General features: G+C 39.3%; 1 protein-coding gene across 1 annotated transcript in view; it reads right to left on the bottom strand.

The window, feature by feature from the left end:
• Positions 1-22,105, bottom strand: part of EPB41L5 (erythrocyte membrane protein band 4.1 like 5) — a gene marked incomplete at its 5' end in the record, with an annotated part of 54,476 nt that overhangs the window by 3,612 nt on the left and 28,759 nt on the right. The window contains 9 exon segments of the mRNA XM_080621091.1: positions 242-324; positions 327-354; positions 986-1,047; positions 1,633-1,761; positions 6,640-6,734; positions 7,295-7,461; positions 18,285-18,400; positions 19,504-19,546; positions 21,751-21,778. Coding sequence (XP_080477217.1) covers positions 242-324; positions 327-354; positions 986-1,047; positions 1,633-1,761; positions 6,640-6,734; positions 7,295-7,461; positions 18,285-18,400; positions 19,504-19,546; positions 21,751-21,778 — 751 coding nt within the window.

Below are 22,105 nucleotides of genomic sequence, written 5' to 3'. Positions count from 1 at the left end.
TGTCAGGTATTTCAGTCCTTTCAGAAGATGAGAGAGATTCACTCAAGGCTTGCTAGGATACTCACCCCGAGGCCTGCCTTGTTTTGATCAACTGGTGCAACAGTACTTAAAGATGCATTTGTCAACCTGCTTTGTCAGATGTAGCCTAAAAGCTCAGCAACTGTTCCTCATATTTTCAGACCTGTTCATGCTAATCTCCACATGGTTCTCTTATCCCAGAAACACATTTCTCCTGAATCACAGAACAAAGGTGTTTGAGGGAGAGATTGCTTTCAGCAGCTCTCCTGGATCCTGAAATACTGGACTGGTTGTTGGGGGACTACTCTCTGTGTTTTGCCTGATGGAAGAATGTTCCTGGCACAAAACAACAAAAAAACCCCAAAATAAAACAGGTCCAGCCTTCCATAGGAGGCTCTTCATGAATCACTAGTTACAACATATTTTTGAGATGGTTAGATGTACATTTTGTTCACTATCCCCATGTGCTCTTTGAGGTCTGACACATGCTTATCTTCATAAGTGGTCAAGAAATTACATGTTGTAACTCTAGCTTTTTTCAGTGCATGAAACACCAACTGGAACTAGCAATCATTTGAGATTCTGTAATTCCCAGGAAATCAACTGTCAGTTTTGCACACAACTTTTTTCTCCCACTAGAAAATAGCTACTGTAAACAGTCTCATCCCCTCTCTCCACACTGAAGTTGTTCACAGGTTAGAAATAACTATAATGATTGAAGCTGCTGTTGCAGTGATGTTTATCAAATTAAAATACGGGCAAATAAAGAGTAGCTGGATTACCTTCTATATAATAAAACTTTGCTGGTTTTTGTTTTAAAACCACTTCACACTCACCAGGTAAAGCTACACTACGCAAGGTAAAATGAAATTATCACTGAACTACCAAAAGTCCACAGTGAACTGCAGGTTCCCAGTGCTGTACTTGGGTAACTAAATCACATGTTTCTTCCAAACCTGTTCAGTACCTGGCAGCAGCATCCTGAACATTGGAATTCTTGACACTTGTCAGGCTGTCTTCTCTTATGACCTGAGAATTAAAAAATGAACAAAGATACAAATTTCTGATACCTGTTTCCATCTTGTGTTGGTTCAGAGAACCACAGAAGAGCAGAGTGCCTTCCTCCCTGCATGAAACTATGTTCTTTTACTGCTCAGGGACTTAAAACATCAATTCTATGCAAAAACCTCGGTGTAGAAATAAAACTAACTCACCAACATAGCCAAATAAAATACCACTAATTGCTACAGAATCTACTTGGACATGCTAGAAGCAAAGTGTTAAGTCACAGAATCACAGAATACATTCTTGGTTAGAAGGCAACCTTTGGAGTTATCTGGTTCAATAACCACTCAAAGCAGGGCTTGTTCAGGGCCTTGTCCAGTTACACAAGGATGGAGTTATCATCAAGGATGGAGATTCCACCTTGGGCAACCGCTGTTCCAAAACTGGACTACTATTATTGTGAAGAAAGGCTGAAAGGCTGTCTTTACTCTGCTTTGGACTTTGGCTCCTGGAGCACTCTTAACTGCAAGGCACCTTCTCCACCACCAGGCAACTGAAGAGAAATAAAGCATTTGAAAACATCACAGTCCATATCAGATGAGTATTTACCTTGTGCCCTGCTTCTGCCTGGGCCTTCAGGATATTACTTTTGATATCTGCTGGAAGCCACGCTGCTCCTACGACTCTGCTCTCAATTGCATTGTTAAGACATTTATCTGTCAACTTCACCACTTCATCCTAGACAGGAAAAAAAGTCTTTATTAAGAAGCAGTTCCCACATGGAAAACTCTGGGCTGAAGTTTATTGACATCTCTAAATAACAACAATGCTCTGAGTAAGGGGGAAGTCAGCAGATTTATACCAAAATGAAAAAGCAATTTCCGCCTTTATTTTGGAACTCAGTTGCGAAGTCACAGCAAAACATGAAGTAAAAAAAAAAAGTACAATGCTTAAAAGTGAAGATGTAAAGTGCTGTGCTAAAAGTACAGTGTGTGAGAACTGGAGTCTAAATTTGCAGCCTAGTTTACTTATAAATCAATACAGCAGCCATCATATTTTATATCAGTAAAGCCTGACTATAAATTGATAATTTACCCTGAAATGCAAGTTGGAAGGTTTTTAACTTAAAATCCACTTATAAATTAGAACAACAGTTTAGTGTGCTATTAACTACCTCTTCCATCACTGATGATATCAGAACAAACTAGCAGGCAGATACATAATGAAGACCTTTCACTACAGTATATTTCATTATGTGAATTGCATTACTTAATTGAAAAACGTTAATTAAGCATTCAATCTACTAATTGCTATTTGATTAGCAACAGAAGTTAATCAGCTGAGTGAAAACTAAATCTTGTGACCTTTCTTCTCAGGATATGGCTCAGTAGGGGGAGACAGAGCCCTACTTTCCTCACCATATGCCCCTGCTAAGGCAGGCTCTTTCCTGGGGGCCAGTGCTGCATTCCAGCAACACCCCCCCGGGGCAGGCCACCCCCTGCTGCACTCCCACATGCACCAACTGCAGCATGTCCAGAAGGAATGAAGCCCATTGCACCGAGAGCAAGCAGGGGAGAGGAGTTAGAGAGGTGAATACCTGTCCTACACACAGCTCTCCATCCCCTTTTAGCTTTTTTTCATTCACTGGAGTGAGAACTTCTAAGTATTTGGCCTTTAGAGAGGGGAAAAAGTTTCCTTTCCTCGTCTCCCTCTATATTACCTTTCAGGGTATCCAAATAGGAACTTACGAGACTCTAGAGGAGAATCCTTTTAAAATTCTGACTCCAGTCAGCAATGAACTCTGCAAAATACTCAAGGCCACTATCAACATAAGTGCTGACATAACCAACATAAGTATGAGGACCAACACCCAGTGTTGCTAGTGACTATTGCTAGCAGATATTAAGAGACACACATTCCCATAATTCATGAAGACAAACAAAATAATTAATGTTTAAGTGTTTTTATTTTAGAGAAGCTGCTGAAATTGCCTAAAGTCTGGAAGAATTAAAACTGAATTATTATTACCTGTACAGTTGCAGTACCCAAGTGTAATGACCCTTAAATCCTTACACTGGACCCCACTGAAGCAGATGCTTTATACAACAGTCCCTGCACAGAATTTCTAAGGCGCTATTCTAGTACCACTGATACAGTAAACTTGATATTTTAACGGAACACACCACTACAGTGGTGCTTTAAAAGCATCATGTTGTGGTTTAACTTCCTTTCAGCTTTGCTCCCCTGAACAAACAGTTTAATTAAGTTGCTCTAGTTTATTAATGATTAGTTTCCCAACTTTTGGAAAAGTTTAGTACTATTAAGAAATATTTTAATCAAGTGTAAGTTCTATTCAATATTTTCATCAATATTGAAGATACATTTTTCTCAATCCTTTCTATTTTGTCACTGAAAAAAGCACTGGTGTTTTACCTTATTGTGGTGGTTTTTTTAATGGAAAGAGCGTATAGCCAGAGGGGAAAGCATCTGGCACCTGATAACACCTTAAGATGTTTCATTTACAAGACAGTTCTGTTGTTCACATAAACCAGTAAAGCTACTGGGGTTTATCAAAACTCTAGCTCATTATGAATTGTTACTGTTTCCATGTACCAGACAAACTATATTTGTACTCAATTCTTCAGTCAAAATATGGAACTATGCAGCAGTGTAAAAAGGGAAGGAAAAAGAAAGACTAAAGACAGCAACAGGGGTGTGCGATCCCAATCCTTTGTGCTTCTGAGCAGCATTCCTGATGCCACTGAAAATCACTTTGTGCACAGAGATGGGAGTCTAATACAGACTAATTTTGGAACAATTTCCACATGTTTACAGATCACAACAAATTCAGAAAAAGAAAACCCTCACATCCTCGCATTCCTGACTCCGGAGCAGACTTCAAACATGGGGAAACAGGGTGAACTTTTTATTGTTCCTTTCACTTCAGCAGCTGATGAAAGCTGAGTGTGTTTTTAAGAGCTATTTGCAGATCTCTTTTGGCAGATCTGGTCACTGCGCTAGTGAAAGCTGGGAAAGGACAAAGTCACATTCTTCCATCCCAACAGATTTTGGCAGGGAGCAGTGGTGAAGAATGAAATCATTAATTCCCTCCTTCCCAGTTTTCATTCTAGAAAGATTTCTCTTTTTTCCTAAAAGAACATGGATAGCTAGATAAGTATTTCCCTATCAAAGAAATCAATCAAGTTTGATTGATTGCAAGTAATGAATTAATAGAGATGATTGTCATGCCATCTCTGACCCCTGACAGAAAACAGGTTTTAGTTATTTTTAATTAACAAAGGTAAAATAAGCAGTTTGCTGGCATTTGACAGTGCCATTTACAAAATTCAGGATACAGCTCTGTCCTCGTAACTGAAAGCTAATGCTTTACCATGATGCATTTTACCAAACCTTTTATGTACTGTAACTGTCTCTACATAGCAGGTATCTTATGCGCTGGTAAAACTTAAAGGAGACTTTCAGAGAGAACACTTTAAGGCTCTGTTCGTTTGAAGTAGCAGCAAGCTCCAGGAATGAAGCTCATTGCAAGGTTTTAGTGGATATATTACAGTCCCTGTCAGTTCAGTCAGAAGAACACGCCATAAACACCTCTTTTACAAAGAGATTAAGAACAGAAGTGCAGGAGGGAAGCCAATGGGTACATTTTGTAACAAACTCTACAAGTGGAAATATGTATTTTTTCTAAAGCAGCCTTCAAAAGCAGGAGAAAAGTGGTTTTAACAGTTATTCTTAGGTCACTCTTTTCAGGACTCCTTTCCAAACCATTAATTTTCATCTCTAATCACAACTGGGTATGCTCATTTGGTATTACTGTAACCTACATGTCTTTGCAATTTGAAGCATACAGAATTTAAAGTATACAGAGACAGTCTCTAATCTTTGTGTACCTTTTTAAACAAACACTCTCAAGAGACCTCTTGGTATGCTACACCATAGGCTGAAAAGCTTTATTCAGTCTTTTCTACCCAAGGAAAACCACTGATTATCTACTCTTATATTTTTACAACATGATTTGAACTTCCTTCTTGAAAGCTGAAGTTTTGTTTACCCAAAAGAAGAATCACATTGGCATACCATTGATACATCACATATTTCTCAGTTATGCAAAACTTCCTGCTCTCTAATCAGGTTACTATCGCTCCAGTATCTGTAACCTCTAATAACGAAAGTTACTTGGCATCTCATATGACAGCAGCTGGATAACTGTAACTGTACTGTATTGGCAGCTGTTTATTAGATTAGCTCCTTACAGGAATCTTACCTTGCTTACTATATATCAGCCACAATTTAAAAAACACTAACACACTTGCTCCACTCTCTCCATTTAACGAATTAAATGCTTTTTCCTCTCTCTGTCTGAACTAAAATGGAGCTCAACAGGCAAAAATATTCCTAAATAAACTGTTCATTTGCTTTAGTTTATGTGGAGGCAGTGTTTTGGCATAACAGGACCTACAGGCTACTGGCTAATCTTCTTAAGAGACTTGTTAAATCTTTGTAATGCACTCACCTAGCACAGAGGTGCACAAGGCATCCCTGACAAGTCTTTAAAGGGGACATGAGCCAAACTGCCTGCAGCGCCAAGCACACATTACAGCAGCCTTCTCTTACACAAAAGGGGAGGACAAACATTCAGGAACGGGCTTAGCCCAAACACATACTGCTAAACACCTCTCCTGGCACCTGGTTCATTTTACTATTGAAGCAGCAAGAAAAATCATAGCTGTTTCACCAGAAGTTTGATAAATCCTCAGGCTTCCCTACAAGGTAGGGTAGTACACTCAGAGGCAACACTGACAGGTGTTTTACTCACTTCATTTGTTCAAAGTGCAGTGAAGCACCTAAAGCTTTAACACCAGGGAAACATAGGTACAGTAGTCTGATAACCAGAGAATCTATGAAAGTTCACTGCTGTTGTAAGGGAGGATTGAAGGAGAAAAGAGCCCTCACCCTGTTCAGGGCACTGAAGCTAGTACTTTGGCTCAGTTGCCTGTGGAAATGCAGCCTGACTTGCTCCAAAGGATTCATGAAAGCACTATATCAAATCACATCACTCCTCTCTAAGTAAACACAAAAAGCGCTAGCACCTACTTCAGAAACCAGGCAAAAACTGGTTACTTAACAGGAGGGATGCATCACCAAGCTTGACCCAAAACAAATCTTCAGAACAACAGCTGGGAGGGTTACCAAACGGTAACTGAAAAAAGTTAACAGGAAAAAAGAAACAGGAAAGCAGCAAACCTTCTCAAAGAAGAGAGTGAACTATACAACATCATGGAGTTAAGTAACGTACAGATAAAGATAACTGAGGAATGTTTCAAGCGTTTATACCTTTTACTCCTATAGATTTTGGAAAATTTCACCAGGCTGCAGCCTGCACACATGCATTAGCACCTCTGCCCTCATCTTTATCTCACTGCCTTGTCGTGCACAAGTTTATATATAACAAAGCATTTGTATTTTCCTTACTGTCCCCCAGTATAACTCACTCATACTGCTCAAAATCTTGCAAACAGCCCAAAGTAAGTGCAAGACTTCTCAGAATGATCTAAACAAAGCTTAGCGATGCAGCCAGGAGGCAGGAAACCCAAGTACCTGCACATTTACGTTCACGCTGGGATGCTCCGGTGGCACAGGGCTGCTGTGTTCTGTCTCGAGCTGTTTCAGCTTTAGGAATGTGTCTTCAAACGCTGAAAAAGACAAAAAAGATATCAACTTCTTAATGTCATGATGGAGTTACATGACTTGCAACTTGCATTACTCCTGAACACTAATTCAATGGTTTTAAAGCTGTAGGGGAAAGCACAGGGATAGGGAAAGCTGTTTGCTCAGCCTTCAATGCAACTTCCAAGCCTACAGACTCTGTGTACCTAATCACAACACTCTGCACCCATCAAGTTCATTAACCCAACCATCCTCACAAAGAATGAGCAAGCATCAAGAGCTAATCGCTCAGATGGCTGCACTTCACTGTATCTGTGGCTGAAGTCAAAGCCCATGAAGAACTGTGACTTTTCCTTGTATCTCTGCCTGTGGAAATCAGTTGCTTCCAGTTGAGACAGAGACAGCTGACTGACTTTGTTGTCCCAGTTATGGGTAAAACTGTCCTATGCATTATAATCTAAGGGAGTTTCCTAAAACACTTCTGGATTTTGGTAAAGAAACCACCTCATAACAACCTAACAATTTAACTTTGACTCCACAAATCATGATAATAGAAAAAAAAAAAAAAATCAGTAAGTTTGCTTACGATCAGAGTCTGCTTTTTCAGTAGCAGTTTCCTTTGTGCCAGGATGGAGGCAACTAACAGCCTCTTCTGAATCTCCTGTTGCCAAGCCAACAACTGGATGACCTATTGTATCATCAACACAAGTTTCTGGCAACTCCGTGCTGTCTAGCAAATCAACAAAAGGTATGCTGCAAAGGCAGAAAGATGAGCAGAGATATGCAGAATCATGTTACCACTATTCTGAAACAAGAAAAACCTTGAACACACGCAATTTCTTTTTTCAAGCTGTCTTTCAGTAACCAGACACATTCTGTAAAAACTGTTTCAGGTAACTGATAAGACACCAGCTTTCAGTGAGTTTAAAAAAAAAAGGGGGGGCAACATTTCATGTCTGTAGAAGTAACTTCATGACAGAATGGGTCCATATTGCCTGTTTCTTCATCACATTGCAGTGGAAAACATGAAAAGAGGAAGAGGAAAGTTTTTATCCATTAAATATACTTTTTGGAACAAACATCTGAAGTTTTTCTAACAAACTCAAGATACGATTTAGAAATTTTACTCAGAAAAAGGGGGAAGAAAGTTTAAATTGTTCACAAAAAGCTATTTGTACACCCAACACTTAAGCAGAACAGAGGGCAGAAGGGGGCACTGCACAGGTTTGCATCGACATTATGCTATGGTTAGGCATACCTTTAACTAGTTTCAGTTTTATTAACTTGGGCAAAGACATGAATGAAACCTTAGCTATGACAGTATTTTATGTGAACCATAGCATGTACTCTGTACCCTGTTAGGATCACTTGTTCCACCTCCTTTGCTTTCTAACTGTAACATCCTCCTTTTTACTTTGTCTTACCATCTATATTTATAAAAGAGAAAATCAATTACAATAACAAAAGTTACATGGTGATGCTTATGTTGCACATGCAGTCAGTAATCTCATCCATCTCTTTGAAGTTCAGGAACAGTAAAACTGTTAAACTATCCTAACAGCACACTGAGAAAGCTATCCTAACAGCAAACTGTAACAAATCTGGAAACAACAACTGCCGCAAACATGATGGCTGATCAGACAACTGGTGCACACAACTGCAGTTTGACTGTCCCCCATTTCTATCAACAATCACACTTACATACAGTTTGGTTGCAATATTAATTTAAGCAGAAAAATCTATCCCTTTTGAAAGCCCTGTCCCAAATATGAAAACAATGATTATCATGCAAGCACCTGCCACAACAGAACTCACCCTTTATGCATGGACAGAGACACTTCCTATTTGACAGTTCAGACCAACTTGTCCCTTATTGTTACTGGGTTAATGCCTCATGTCTCCCTCCAGCCCCTGGAACCTGTGTTGTCACTAGAGGCTCCAGGAAGAAACTCCTCCCTCCAGCTCAAGCACTCAAAAGAATCCTTCCAATGTTAAATACATACCTCTAAAACAGATCATAGGATACTATCGTTTTAGTGCTAATAATGTACGAATCATCTTAAGACAATGTCGTGGTTTAAGCCCAGGAGGCAACCCAGAACCATGCAGCCTCTCGCTCACTCCCCCCCGATTCGTCCCCCCACTCCTGGAGGAATGTGGAGCAGAATCGAAAGAATGTAACTCCCACGGGTTGAGATAAGAACAGTCCAGTAACTAAGGTATAACACAAATCACTACTGCTACCACCAATAATAATGATGATAAGGGAAATAACAAGGGAAGAGAATACAACCGCTCACCACCCGCCGACCGATACCCAGCCCGACCCGAGCAGTGATCTCGCCCTTCCGGGTAACTGCCCCCAGTTTATATATTGGGCGTGATGTGCTGTGGTATGGAATAGCCCTTTGGCTAGTTTGGGTCAGGTGTCCTGTCTCTGCTTCCTCCCGGCTTCTCCTCCTCCCTGGCAGAGCATGAGACTCAGAAAATCCTTGGTCAGAGTAAGCATTACAGAGCAACAACTAAAAACATCAGTTTTTTTTTTATCAGCGCTCTCAGGCTCAGAGTCAAAAACACAACACTGCATCAGCTACTAAGGAGGAGAAAAATGACTGCTACTGCTGAACCCAGGACACAATTAATTGCTGTGAGGCAAACTGAGGTCACTTGCTTGATTCTCTTAAAGCAGAGGAATAAGAAGCCACTAGCAAAGTAAATAGGAAACTCTCCCAGCTACTGTACAGCCTCTCTGTGCACCACTAATGGGAAATGGCAAGCAGCAGATAGATAGTCTTGCAAAGAAGGTATGATGGATACAGAGAAATTCAATTATTAGAAGAAACAGGCATGAACAGATGCTCTCCCACTTAAGGAAACAAAGAGAGACTGAATCCCGTATCTTACTCTCAAAGGATGCCTATGCATGAGAGTTAGTGTGTTTTACGATCTTCACATGAAGCCATCACTTTTCTTCCTGTCTTCTGATATTGTTTTGCAAATAGCCTCCCAAATGTTTAATATGACAACTAGTATAAGAAATTCAAAGTTTGCTTGCAGCACAGAAAGGTGCTAATGCCATGACATGTTGAAGGAACCAGCTACAAGCTCCTACGAACTCCATGTAAGAGAGGTGACATACAGCACCCGTAACACTTCTTCATGGTGTAATCTTCCAATGCTTTTCTTCTCATTGCAGCAGAGTAGAGAGAAAATGAGTGCAAAATTATATTTATCTTAATTAGAAAATTGATAGGATAATTACACTAGCATTTTCCACCATTTCAAGGCAGACTCAAAAGAAGCCTCCAAAGGCAGCATTCAAGTACGAAGTGATCTCATTTTGCCTTCAGATCCACTGAAAGACCTACTCAGCAACCTGAGAAGGTGGTCACAAGAGGAAAGTCATACTATGGAGACCCTCAACCACTGGAATTCACAGGCACAGAAGACAAGATCCCCAGAGAGCATTAAATTGTTTGAGGCCACCCAGATTCTTCACCCTCTTCAGAGCATCAGCAGGAATACTACCTCACAGGCTTCATAAACAGCCAGACTACAGAAGTAGAAAGCATAAGATACTATTTTCAACACTGCAGAGAATTTTTGACTTCTCTTACAAAACACTGATGAACTGTCATACCAAACATAAGGGAAACAATAAAAGGCTTCCCAGGAAAAGTGAGAGTTCTACAGCAGTCAGTGTGCAGTACTCAAGAATGAAATGGACATTAGCTTTCCACGTTCCTGTTATCTACCCACTTACAAGGGGATAACTGCACAGTAGTAAGTGCCAGGCTTTATGTCTTCGGAAACAATTTCTATCAGCATATTTTAAGAAATATTCTGAGAGTAAAGCTGATAAAAGATACCAGGAATGCAAGCCATACAAATTATGAATAGCCGAAGTGCATGGAAAGGTTTGTCAACAAAATACTAAATCACACAGAAGTTGTTACATGGAACTCCCACAGATAAGGGAGTTAGATATTGCATGATTTCTTCTTTTTGCTTGACAAATACATTGCTATTACATTGTACCATACAGCATACAACGCATAAGGTGACTGAGAAAGCCAACAGCTACAAAGAGGATATTTTTTTTCTAATTTCCTAGCTGAAAAGTAAAACAATACTTCATTCCAGTTTGTGGAATACAATCTGCAAAATACAGTAACTATGTGAGTCTGTTGCAAAAGAGCTAATTCTTTTGCGAGTAATCTAATTTGAAACAGTGTGAAGCACCACACAAGCTAATTTATTTCTTCTAACAGTTAGTGACCCAAAATAGTTTCTTATGCTGACACTGCAAGGTAGTACAATAGTAGGAAATTCTTTGTTCATTTCCTTCATTTTGAGTCATTCAGTGCAGTACCTGAAGGAAGAAGAGCAGTAAAATTAAGCCTGTCACCTTTTCAGATTTTTTTCTCTGAACAGAAATACAAATACTTGGAAATATGAACTTCATTTTCCTTTTGAAGTGAAGAATGCAAAGAAAAAATCCTGGTGATGGAGGATCCTACAAATGGAGACTCTTCAAACTCATTCAGTTTTTAACTAAACAGGCTGAGTCTGGTTCTAAGTTCCAAGACTTCTGCTGTCTCCCATTTGTTTGAAGATAATTCCAAATACCAACATAGCATAATATACATAAGCCAACAACCACAGGAAAGGAAACACCCTTAGGAAAAGGTGCTGGCTGCCTAACCTTTGAGGACATTAAGCAAAGATCTGTCACCACCACACTGTTTAGAAAGACATCCACCTGTTTCCTCAATGCTATTCCTAGAGCACATGACCTGTCCCTGTAAAAGTGCAGCTAGCTGGTTTTGGTACTAGTATGGTACAATTTCCCCACCTGCTATTAAGAGCTGTCACCTACCGTGGTGGAAACCAGGACAGTAATTTTCTTTAAGTCAATGAAATCACACTAAAATAAACTCGGCATAGAGCAAAATCAACCCTCAGGATGTACACAAGAATTAAAGCCACATGGCAAAAGCGTGCAACATACGTCATACTAAAACAAATCAAACCTAAAGGCAGATGGATTGCAGGCAATCAGAGTTGCTTCCCCTATCCTGAATATGAGCTAGTTCTGCAGTCATGCAAAAAATCTACTACAAAAACTTTACCCAGAGCTTTAGTTAGCAAACTTGCAGTTCATGCCAAGGCAGTCCCTGACAGTCAGCACACTGGAGGCAGCTGGGACACCCAGCCCTCCACTCAGCACTGGTGAGACACCCCTGGAGTGCTGTGCCCAGCTCTCGTCTCCCCAGGACAAGAGAGATGTGGACCTACTGAAGGAAGAGCAGCAGAGGACCAGAAAGATGATCAAGGGTTTGGAGAATCTGACATAGGAGGAGAGGCCAGACAGCTGCTACTGTTCTGCCTGGAGAAGAGAAAGCTCAAAAAACCCGATGGGGGGAGTAAAGACAACAGCCTGACTCTTCTCAAGAGAGTCCAGGACAAGAAACAATGGGTACAAACTGAAATACAGGAGATTCCACTTAAACACAAGAAGAAACTACTTTTTTGCTGTGAGGCTGGTGAAAAGAGAGGGTGTAAAGTCTCCACCCTTGGAGATACTCAAAACCTGGCTGGCATGGTCGTCAGCAACCTGTTCTACTCAACCCTGCTTTTAGCATGTGCGTGGACTACATGATCTCCAGAGGCATCTTCCAATCCCAATTATTCTTTAATTCTGTGATAGCTACACAAAATTTCTCTGATACCTGAGGAGTCAGCCACTACTTATAGTGGCCTGACTACTACACAAGCACATTTGAACTTGTAACTCTGCAATAAAACAGTGACTTGTTATTGCAACAGTGCTCTTGCATTTTAAATACAAAACTATCCCAAATTCCTCCACTCAAATTAGTTGCTGCTTCTTCCTCAACTACACAGAAATTATAAGATAAAGTTAAAACACCTGTTTTCATTCGCATAGTCTTATGCAACTTCATAAACAATAAGCGAATAGTTTCTGCTTTTCTTCAAAAGTTCACAACATTCACCTTGCAAAATCTAAAACTAAAAACAGCCCAACAGATTGTTCTGATCATCTCTGCAGATCCCACAGATCTTTAATATGTAGCTTGCATATCCTTCTTAGTAACTTTTTTTTCTAAGCAGACTCATATTTCATTAGCAATCTCTTTCCCCTGTCAGATGCAAGGGTGAGTAGCCAAAACATCTCATGCAACATTAAGTTATGTCCTGGCTGAGACTTGCTCTCTGGTTTGTCAGGGTTGGATATCTGAAAACTAGTCTTTTATATTTCTGGTCTCTGTAGCAATTTGAAACTTATTTAAACAAATATAAAATCATTCCAAACCTCTTTATTCTACGAGCCCAATATAAGCGAATTTTAAAAGCACTCTACCACAGTTTTTTCTATTTTTTTCTTAATATGAAAATAATATTGGAATTTAAAAGCAGCTAACTTTAGAAACACAGTGTGTTCAATGGTAAAGGCAGTTCTTCACATTGTTAACGGCTCCCACGAACCTGGAGTCTTAATCTCTGACTTAATTATTAACCTCATGAATCACATGGTAGGACCAGTGTTTGTCAGGAATATTTTGGTTTCACTTTAACTGGAGCACAGCATGAAAAAAGGAAGAAAATTTTGTAGAAAGCAAAAATAAAAAACCCCAACAAACAAATGCAACAAACCCCAAAAAACACCAAAAATTACTCTTTGCCTTTTCAGGAGTTCTGATCATTTATTCTTAAAAAATTAAAATAATTCTATTCCATTTCCAAAGAATATTTTTTAGAAGAGGACTTGTTAAAAAAAATAAAATAAAAAGTTAGTTTTCAGATCAACCATTTATCTTAGATATCTCTAAATAATCATGGTTCAAAAGAAGGGGCAGTTCTATCCTCTACCTCTCTTAAGATGTTTTTGAAATCACGTTATAGCCCACTAGCTCCACGTGTAGCATTATTATGAATCTGACTTCCTGCATGGCACTTGAAGTTAAACCCACTTAAAAATAAAATATTAATCTTCCCACGATTAAGAAAAACCTTAGCACAATTAAAAAGATACATACTCTTTTTAATCTAAGAGTGATGGGGTGGTTTCTGGTCTATATGTTACTTTTTTCTTTAAGGACTAAATACCAACAGCACAACACACAGGGCCTTTGTAATAAAAGCTTCTTCCCCTTCCCCCCCTCTATGATCAGCCTTGGGTCGGTTGTCCTTATCTTAGGAACAGCTCAAAACATATTTTCCCAGCCTGTGCTAGACAGCAGTCTCAAGCTCCAGAAAGGCCCACGTCTCAGAGACTGGTCATGGTGGTTCGGACAGCATAGGTCCCAGCACCGCTATGCATTCCTGCATTCTTCACATTGCGCTCATGGACAAAAGCGGTGTACTGTCCCTCCGCAGCGCGGGTCCTCGGCAGGGCCCACGCGTCCCACGGGCTTCCACCACGATGACAGCGGTCGGCAGCATCAAGGGGCCTGGATTATTGAGGAGTGGGAGGGGGCACAATTAGTAAACAGGTATGGATGAGGAAGAGGGCGGAAAAGTAAAGCAAAGACAAGAAGACTGGTGCAAAAAGGCAAGGAAAATGGGCATTGCTGGAGGGTAAATACTGAGAGAAGGAGGCATGCAAAGAAATGCGTACATGATGACACTGTCAAATAAACCCCTTTCCTGCTCAGCGCCACGCACATTTTTAAACAAGTCTGAAATGACAAGTTAAGCAATCCCACGTATACATTGTCTACGCTTACCAAATGAACAGCACTTCATATTTCAAAGCACTTCACAAAACTGAGCAAGAACCATGTGCATTTTACAGATGGGAGAAGATAACATGATGGAGGAACAGGCCTCCCAAGTATACACTGCATTTTATTCGCAGGAAGCTGAAAGGGTTTAAGTGGCAGCTCTCAATGTACCCCTGAAACAAGCATAGTACTCAAAGTCACTGGAAAATGTAGATTCTAATGCAAGTTAAAAAAAGAGAAAGAAATAGAAACTCAGGAAAGTGAGCATTATCATGCAGGAGCAAAGAATAGAGCACACACAATTTCACAATTTAGGTTAGTAAGGGACTAAATAGTACTGAAGAAGCTGACTATAGCTGTACTTGATTAATATACACTTAGCTGGGAAAAGAACAATTTTTAAGAAGACCACACTAGAAACTAAGACCTTGCTTTCTAAGTTTGCATATGGGGGCATAATGGCTTGTAAATTTTAAATTTTTAACTCCTAAAATCAAAACCATAGAAATCCTGTGCACAGCTATGGCCAGTCTATACCACAACTTGAATAAAGTCCTCCAAAAGCGAGGAAAAGGTGCAGGGGAGAACACTAATTACTTAAAACAGTGTTTTGAACCAGATTTTTATGAGAAGCCCTTAGCTGGAGGCATAAAGCTGTAAGGCTTTAGGCACAAGCACCTCCACAGCAGCAGGGACAAGAAATTGACTGAAACAGCTGAATTTTAAAAGACTTTAAAAAATGGACAATGAATTGTTAACTGTTGTCCATGTTGCACTAGGATCTTTCCCTGGTATGTTTTAGGAGAGGCTGATGCAAGGTACAGTCAGATATCAAAAAACCATAAACTAACCAAGCGAAGAAATTCCTAAAACAAACTTACTCCTTCAGTTCAGTGTAAAATTCGCTATTTAATGACCCAAATCTAAACAAAGTGGAAGCACTGCTGCTGTTCATCTAGAGAGGTCCTGGAGAGCCCCCAGCTCAAATTCCACCTTCTCATGATTCAGAAAGCCTGGTTTAACACTCCCAGCCCGGCCAGAGCAGTCAAGCAGCCAGCTCATGAGTGGGAAGATCACACACTTCAAGGCAAGGAAGCAGAAAAGCATGCAGGATTCACAACAGCAGTGAATGATTAATGTTCAGGGATAGTCCTCCTTTAGAAAAGAGAGAGGATTTATATAAAGGTCATCCATGGGTAAATGCAGAGATTTGTTTTCTCATGAAATATGCTGGGGAAGTGACCTGTGAATACTGAAGGCCCCAGTCATCAACAGTTACATTATTTTCCCTGTTTTTCTAATTTAAGCAGTTTAGTGAAAGCTACATCCACTAGCAAACAAAAATAAAATACAATAAAAAATTCCCTACTTATTCCACAGTAAGGAAAAAAATACTAGTTGTCTCCTGTCCTATGTTAGCACAGCAACAGCTTCTCGAGCAAAGATTAAAGTTACAATGACACTGATGGTGTTTTAGGCTTCCCAGCCATACAGTTAATATTCTAGACCATTTTCAGACCAGTTTTCCTGCACAGACAATTTTACAGGAATGTAAAAAAGAAACAAAAAATAAAAACCCTAAAATCCTTCCTATCTGGCAAAGTACTCTACAGTCTGGCACAATTGCTGTTGGCAGCTGCAGCATTAACATTTCAAATTAAAGGAAACATTGACATTAGGAAGGAATCTAAGCTGCAAGGTAGCCAATACAGGCCTCTGCCAAGCAGCATACAGAAACTCATGAGGTCAAGACCTTACTTCTAAACCCCTTCAATCTAACGATCTAAAAAATCCCCAATCCAAAAGATTTTGGTGTTCTCAACAATCCTTGGCAAACTCTCTCTAAAAGAAGACTATTTTTCTGACAGAAAGCAAAGGTAAGTCATGCAGAAACAGGCCAATTAAAGACAGTAACAGTTGAAAAAAGATCTTGTTAGCAGCATTGAGACACCAAGACTTGAAGGCGCAATAGCCAAGCCCTTGCAATAAATTCGTATGTTCTGTTAATTATAGTAACCTAACCCCACTTCCCATCTAGGAAACCAGAATGTAGCTCAATTGCTGACCCAGCTCCAAACTGTTGTCTTCTTCCTACAGCTGGATTTTCCCTTTATTACAGCCAGTACTGTTACCTCTGAACACATTAAAACCTCTTTGCCAGAAGACAACTGCCTTAAATAATAATGATATGTCTCTAAGAAACATAACACATGCACACTCTCAGTTAAAATGCATCCATTGCCAAGAAGCTTGTTTTCTTTATGGCATGCTGTTTTGGGTTACAAGCAGGTGTATTTTATATTCACCCCCACTCTTCTACAGAAAGGCTAGATACTGCAGCAGCTGGCATGTAAGCTTAGATTCATTGACAATATTAAGACAGGCTCAAATTCTTAATCTTAAAACAGGCATACCAAGACCAAAACTGAAACAGATTGGCTATAGACTCCTCTCTGCTTCTGAACAAAAGCAGTGGGATTTCATAAGCAACAGAAGCCTTGCAAATACTAGCAAGAACACTAGCACAAATCAGGTACCCAAGAAGAGCTGTTTGGAGCAAGAGTCAAACACTTCCACCAAAGAAAATGCCATTTTTCTAGCATACATCTTGCAATTAGACCAAAGGAATAAAACCCAAACCGTATTGAGAATGCTGAAGAATAAAGAAACCACCACCTTTCACCCACCACCATGGAAGAAATCGAGTGATCAACAGGATCTCATCACAGACAAGCACAGATTTCAGATACTAGATAAATAAAGGGCAAAAGAAAGAAAAAAAACCCCAGTATTGATCATATGTTCTGATTGAAACTTCAATAAAATGTAACACAAAGCAGAATTACCACCCCCCCTTATAATCCAAAATCCATGGGATAACAAGTCTTTAATCAGTAAGATTTAGGAAATTGAAGTACATTTGTCATTGCACTGTTAGAAACAGCTATCATATACTTTTAAGAGATACTGCAGCAAAGTAGGTTCATATGCCCGACAATGGGAGAAGGACCTTTCTCTTGAGGGCTGAAACTGCTTAAGATAAGAGCTTTTGCATTGCTCAATTCCATCACTGCTGCTGCTGCTCCTGGAACCTCACAGAAACCAGAATTACCCTTCAAGGAGAAGCCATACTGCCTCTGAATGCTCAAGAAGCTGAAAAAGTTAAGATGACATGTGCACAAGTACTGCGTTAATATATGTCAGTTTTGGCTTTGAAATAGCTTTGTAATATGAAATTACTTTCAGATAAATTATATGTACATTTACCTTCAAACAAATCACCCTCATTTTGAGATGCATCCAATCATAAAACAGTCTGATTACATGAAATCAAAGCTCTTATCTTCTGCTTATGTCATTCTCCTCAAGCTCCCATTCTGTCCAGGATAATGAAAAAAGTCAGCTTGCCCATTTCACAAGGTTCAAAAGACAATTCACAAGGATAGTGGTTTACAAGGTTCTGCATTTTTTTAAGGATAGAGGTAAGTCCTTTGGCCCTGGGATATCAAGCAAAGGGTTACAAGTAGTAGTATTGCAAATGAGAAGGCCCCAGCTCTCTCCAAGACTTGAAAATGCTGTTGCTGATTTAATAGTTTCTTTACCCCTGGAGAAATTTTCTTTCGGTTAGCAGTGACTAAGCCTGCTCTCCTCACCTCTCCATCCTACATTCACAGCAACAAATCAGCTGCATCATCACTAATTGTAAGTTGACTGTCAACTTACATTAAGAATACAAGGATGGCAGCTTATTTTGGTGCAGATAAAGAAACAACCACTGGAATCATGCATAAGCAAGCAGAATTTATTTCCCAGCAAAGCAGAACATACCACTTCTTGTCTTGCTGGCTGGCTCCTGGGCTCCTTGGGAGGTTTTCTATTTCCACTAAGACTGGGGCAGAAGGAACCGCTGTTAGGACAGGTAGGTTTAGTTTTGCATTCCAGCTCTTTGGAGACAGAATATAAACAAGTAAGTTAGTATACACACATTAATGAAGCAGTGACACATTACACATAGTAAAACATGTCATCACTTCTTAAGCACCAAGATAAAGCAAGGCTGTTGTCTTTCCTTACTGCCACAGCACTGGATACCTACGCCTAGTCTTTTCCAGTACTGCATACAGGGACCATATGCTGCTCCAAAGTTTCACTAAGAAGCTAGAGCCTGCTGTGTCCTTTTTAAATTCATGCAGTAATGCTTTCCTTCTGTGATGGTAATTTTGCAGTAACAGCTGGCACCTTTAGGTTGTGAGCCTTTGGACTGCCATTTGAAATGTAAATGCTCACAAGAAAACTCCTTTTGCATAGAAGGCAAAAGGCTGGGCAGAGTAGCAACCTATCTATCAGTATAGATTGAGTATTTTTATGTTAAACCAAACCATAATCTCGTTTCCACCAATATGACCTTTTCTGTTGCACTCTGCATTTGAAATGCACCAGAAAGAGACAGGGTCCTTCCAAACTCCAAGTCCTGTTTTTTGATACTCGGAAAGAGAATTACTTCATGCTAACACTCCTTTTCAGTGAAACAAAGTATTATGCTTGTGTGAAGGGACAGGAGCCTGATTACCCTCTAAAACCCAGAAAATACTGAACTTTTGCTAACAATGTGTTCTTAAATTTGCAGGTGCATTTCCCTTTCAGAGGAAAAGAAATACTCTAACCAGGAATCAAAGTATGTGCTGATGAATTGCACACCCCTCCATCACCACCACCCCCCTCTTTTTTTTTCAAGGTTGCTTATCATATAGAATTAATGTAGTTTGGATAATTACAACCCTCACACAAAGGTACTCTGTGTACGTATGAAAATCTGTATCTATAATAGCATAGTTTCTATAGTACTGGAGCACGCAATGTCTTCCTTAACTCCAACTAAATTAACAGATTATCTTTCTTGTAAATTAGTAGTCATTTCTTGCAATTTAGTAGTTAACCGTTTGTAACTTTCAATTGGTCAATCACTGGATTTTAAGAATGAGTAAAAAAAAAAATCCTCTATTCTGTTGGAGTACATGAAAACTGTCTTTTAAAAGAGAGTTCTTACTTGTGATCCATTAGTTTGGTGTGTAAGGGCATTGTTTGCAGTACTGAAAGACAAAAAAGAATTTAAATTATAATTAGATAAACAAGGCAGAACTGCAAGGATTTTCAGAAAGAAACACCAAGTCTAATGAAGATCTTTCCAAAGTACTTAACTGTTCTCAAAAGAACCCTCAATAACTTCTGGTTTAGGCCAGTTGCCTCTTTCTAGGTAACCGGGGGTATTACGTTATTTTTTATTTGTTCAAGATGCAGTTTTTCTGTAATTCACCTAGTTTTCCCTCTTCCTTTCCTAAACCAGTTTGGTTTAGAAACACTTCCTGAGCCAACAGTAAGGCGGGGCACTTTTAAAGCAAAACCCAGCAAAACTTAAAAACACTCAGTAAAATGTGACATTGTCAAAACATCACCTACATGCTGCAGATACTACATTTGTTTCACATCTCAGACTTTTCTGATTTGAAGTTTCACATCATAAAGCTTATCAGAAAAATTAATGAGTTTCTTCTGCATACAGTCTCTAACGGCCTGAATTACTGCTTCAGAGTCTTAAAAGCAGCCATTCGAAATCACGTGCAAAGCAGCTCAGCATAGCATTACTACTGATTTTATATTATTAAATATTTAATATATTTAATAAATTAATCTTTTTATTTATAGTCTGGACAGTAGCTATCCAACCTGGCAAGCTGACAATCCAAATAGATTTCTGTATCTACTTCAGCAATTCTTTAGAATTATTTTACTTAAATACCATCATATCAACAGCAAGCAAGCTGTTTCTTGCCTGTTTCCCAACTTTGCACCTGCTCCATGGAGAGAATGTGGAGGTTACCACAGAATAGTGCACATTTAACAGAAATATTAAGGAATGCCTTGTGGGTAGCACATTCCTCTGTACTGAGTTAAAAGAATGGAACACATACATCTTTCATGATGCATTTCAACTACCAGCGCTCAAGTGTAGAGTTTCAGAAATGGCATAGATTGCTCTGGAGACTAACATAACAGTGCCACACCTAGGTACAGATCAGAAGACTGCTGTCTTATCAGAAGGAGAAACTGCAGCTGAAGTTTCTCTTCCCACTCTCAGAATGATCTAAGCAGCATGACACTCAGAGAAGGGCATGACAACACAACATGCTGAGAGCATTAATTTATCAGTCACATCTTGCATGCGAGGAACTTTAAGCACTTTAATGGCACCCAGTTTTGGAGAGCACTTTCCCATTTTATAAAAAGAAGAGACAATACAGGAGGTCACAAAGACAGACCTCTATTAAAGTAACTGCAGTCTTGTCCTTAGACAATTCCTAGACTTTCTCCTCCCTCTCACATGAGAAACAACCTTGCTGCTACAAACATAAAACACAGGGCTGCATTACACCTTTGTTTTGAAATGTTACTTCCTTATATTCCTTACTCAGCTCCTGACTGCCCTGATGCTTAATATCTACAAGTACCTACTTCTAAAAAACAATTTGGTTGCATTTGATCGCTGCAGTGTTCACAAATTACAAGGGCAAAGGACAGAACCATAACTGAGTGACCTAGTTCCTTTACTACCAGGTAATTCATTAGAGCACAGTTTCCTCTCCTCCTTCAGGGAAGAGTTTGAAAACTGTATGATTCAGATTCACACGAGTATTTTACACTGCAACAGCAAGTATGAGCCTACACATGCAAAATTTAGGTATAGAAATAAAGAACCAAAAGGCCTCCCTCTTAATGTTGATTCTGAATAATTTCAGATAAATATATAAAATAAATACTTCAGTATGTAAAAATAAATGCAAGCATAGTACAGAACAGAAAATCATCGATATATTTCCAATATTTATTTTACTGTATTTTCCCTGTCTCTGACCTTCACTTGATTAAGTATTTCAGTCACACAGCCAGAGTAGGTAGATTTTGGAAAGAAGACACCTTCACACGCTTTTACCCAATCTCTTTACATGGCAGCACACAGAACTGTAGCTCATAACCAGCAAGAATCATGGCTAGTCATAAAACCTCTTTGCCTGCTAGTAAGCAAGTCTGGCAAAATCTTCTATGTGACAGCAACACAGGAGGCTTTGAACTGGAGGCTTTGCGTAAAGCAAACAAACACAAAACCCACAGCAAAACCACAGTTAAGAGGTTAACGCTCTCTGCATTTAACTAATATTATAACCTCCTCCTGCAGACATGTGTTTAAGTACAGGTGGCAAACATCAAAGAGAAATTTAAGTATTGGAATACATCTTACCTTGTTTCTTCAAGTTTAGCAGCATGCGCTGCAAAAATAGAAAGTGCTAATTAAAATATATAATTAGGTTATCAGATAAATACTGATATTATATATAAATTCTATATATTACATCTAATATATTATAAATAAACTATTATTAATAAAAAGTCTAGCACTGCCTAAAAACAGGCAACTAAGAGCCAAAGTTGCATGTATCCCATGTATAATGTCTAAAATCCAAATTCTACATTGGAAAAAGAGAATAAAAGAATCTGAACAGCAAACCAAAGAGCTGGATTTAAAAGAAAGTATCTGAAAGCATGCATGGAGGTCACGCTTGATCTACGCAATTGGGAGTAAGAGACAAGGTATC

Source organism: Psittacula echo (genome assembly GCF_963264785.1).
Source record: "Psittacula echo genome assembly, chromosome: 6".
Classification (NCBI taxonomy): Eukaryota; Metazoa; Chordata; class Aves; order Psittaciformes; family Psittacidae; genus Psittacula; species Psittacula echo.
This window is presented reverse-complemented; position numbering and strand designations above follow the sequence as displayed.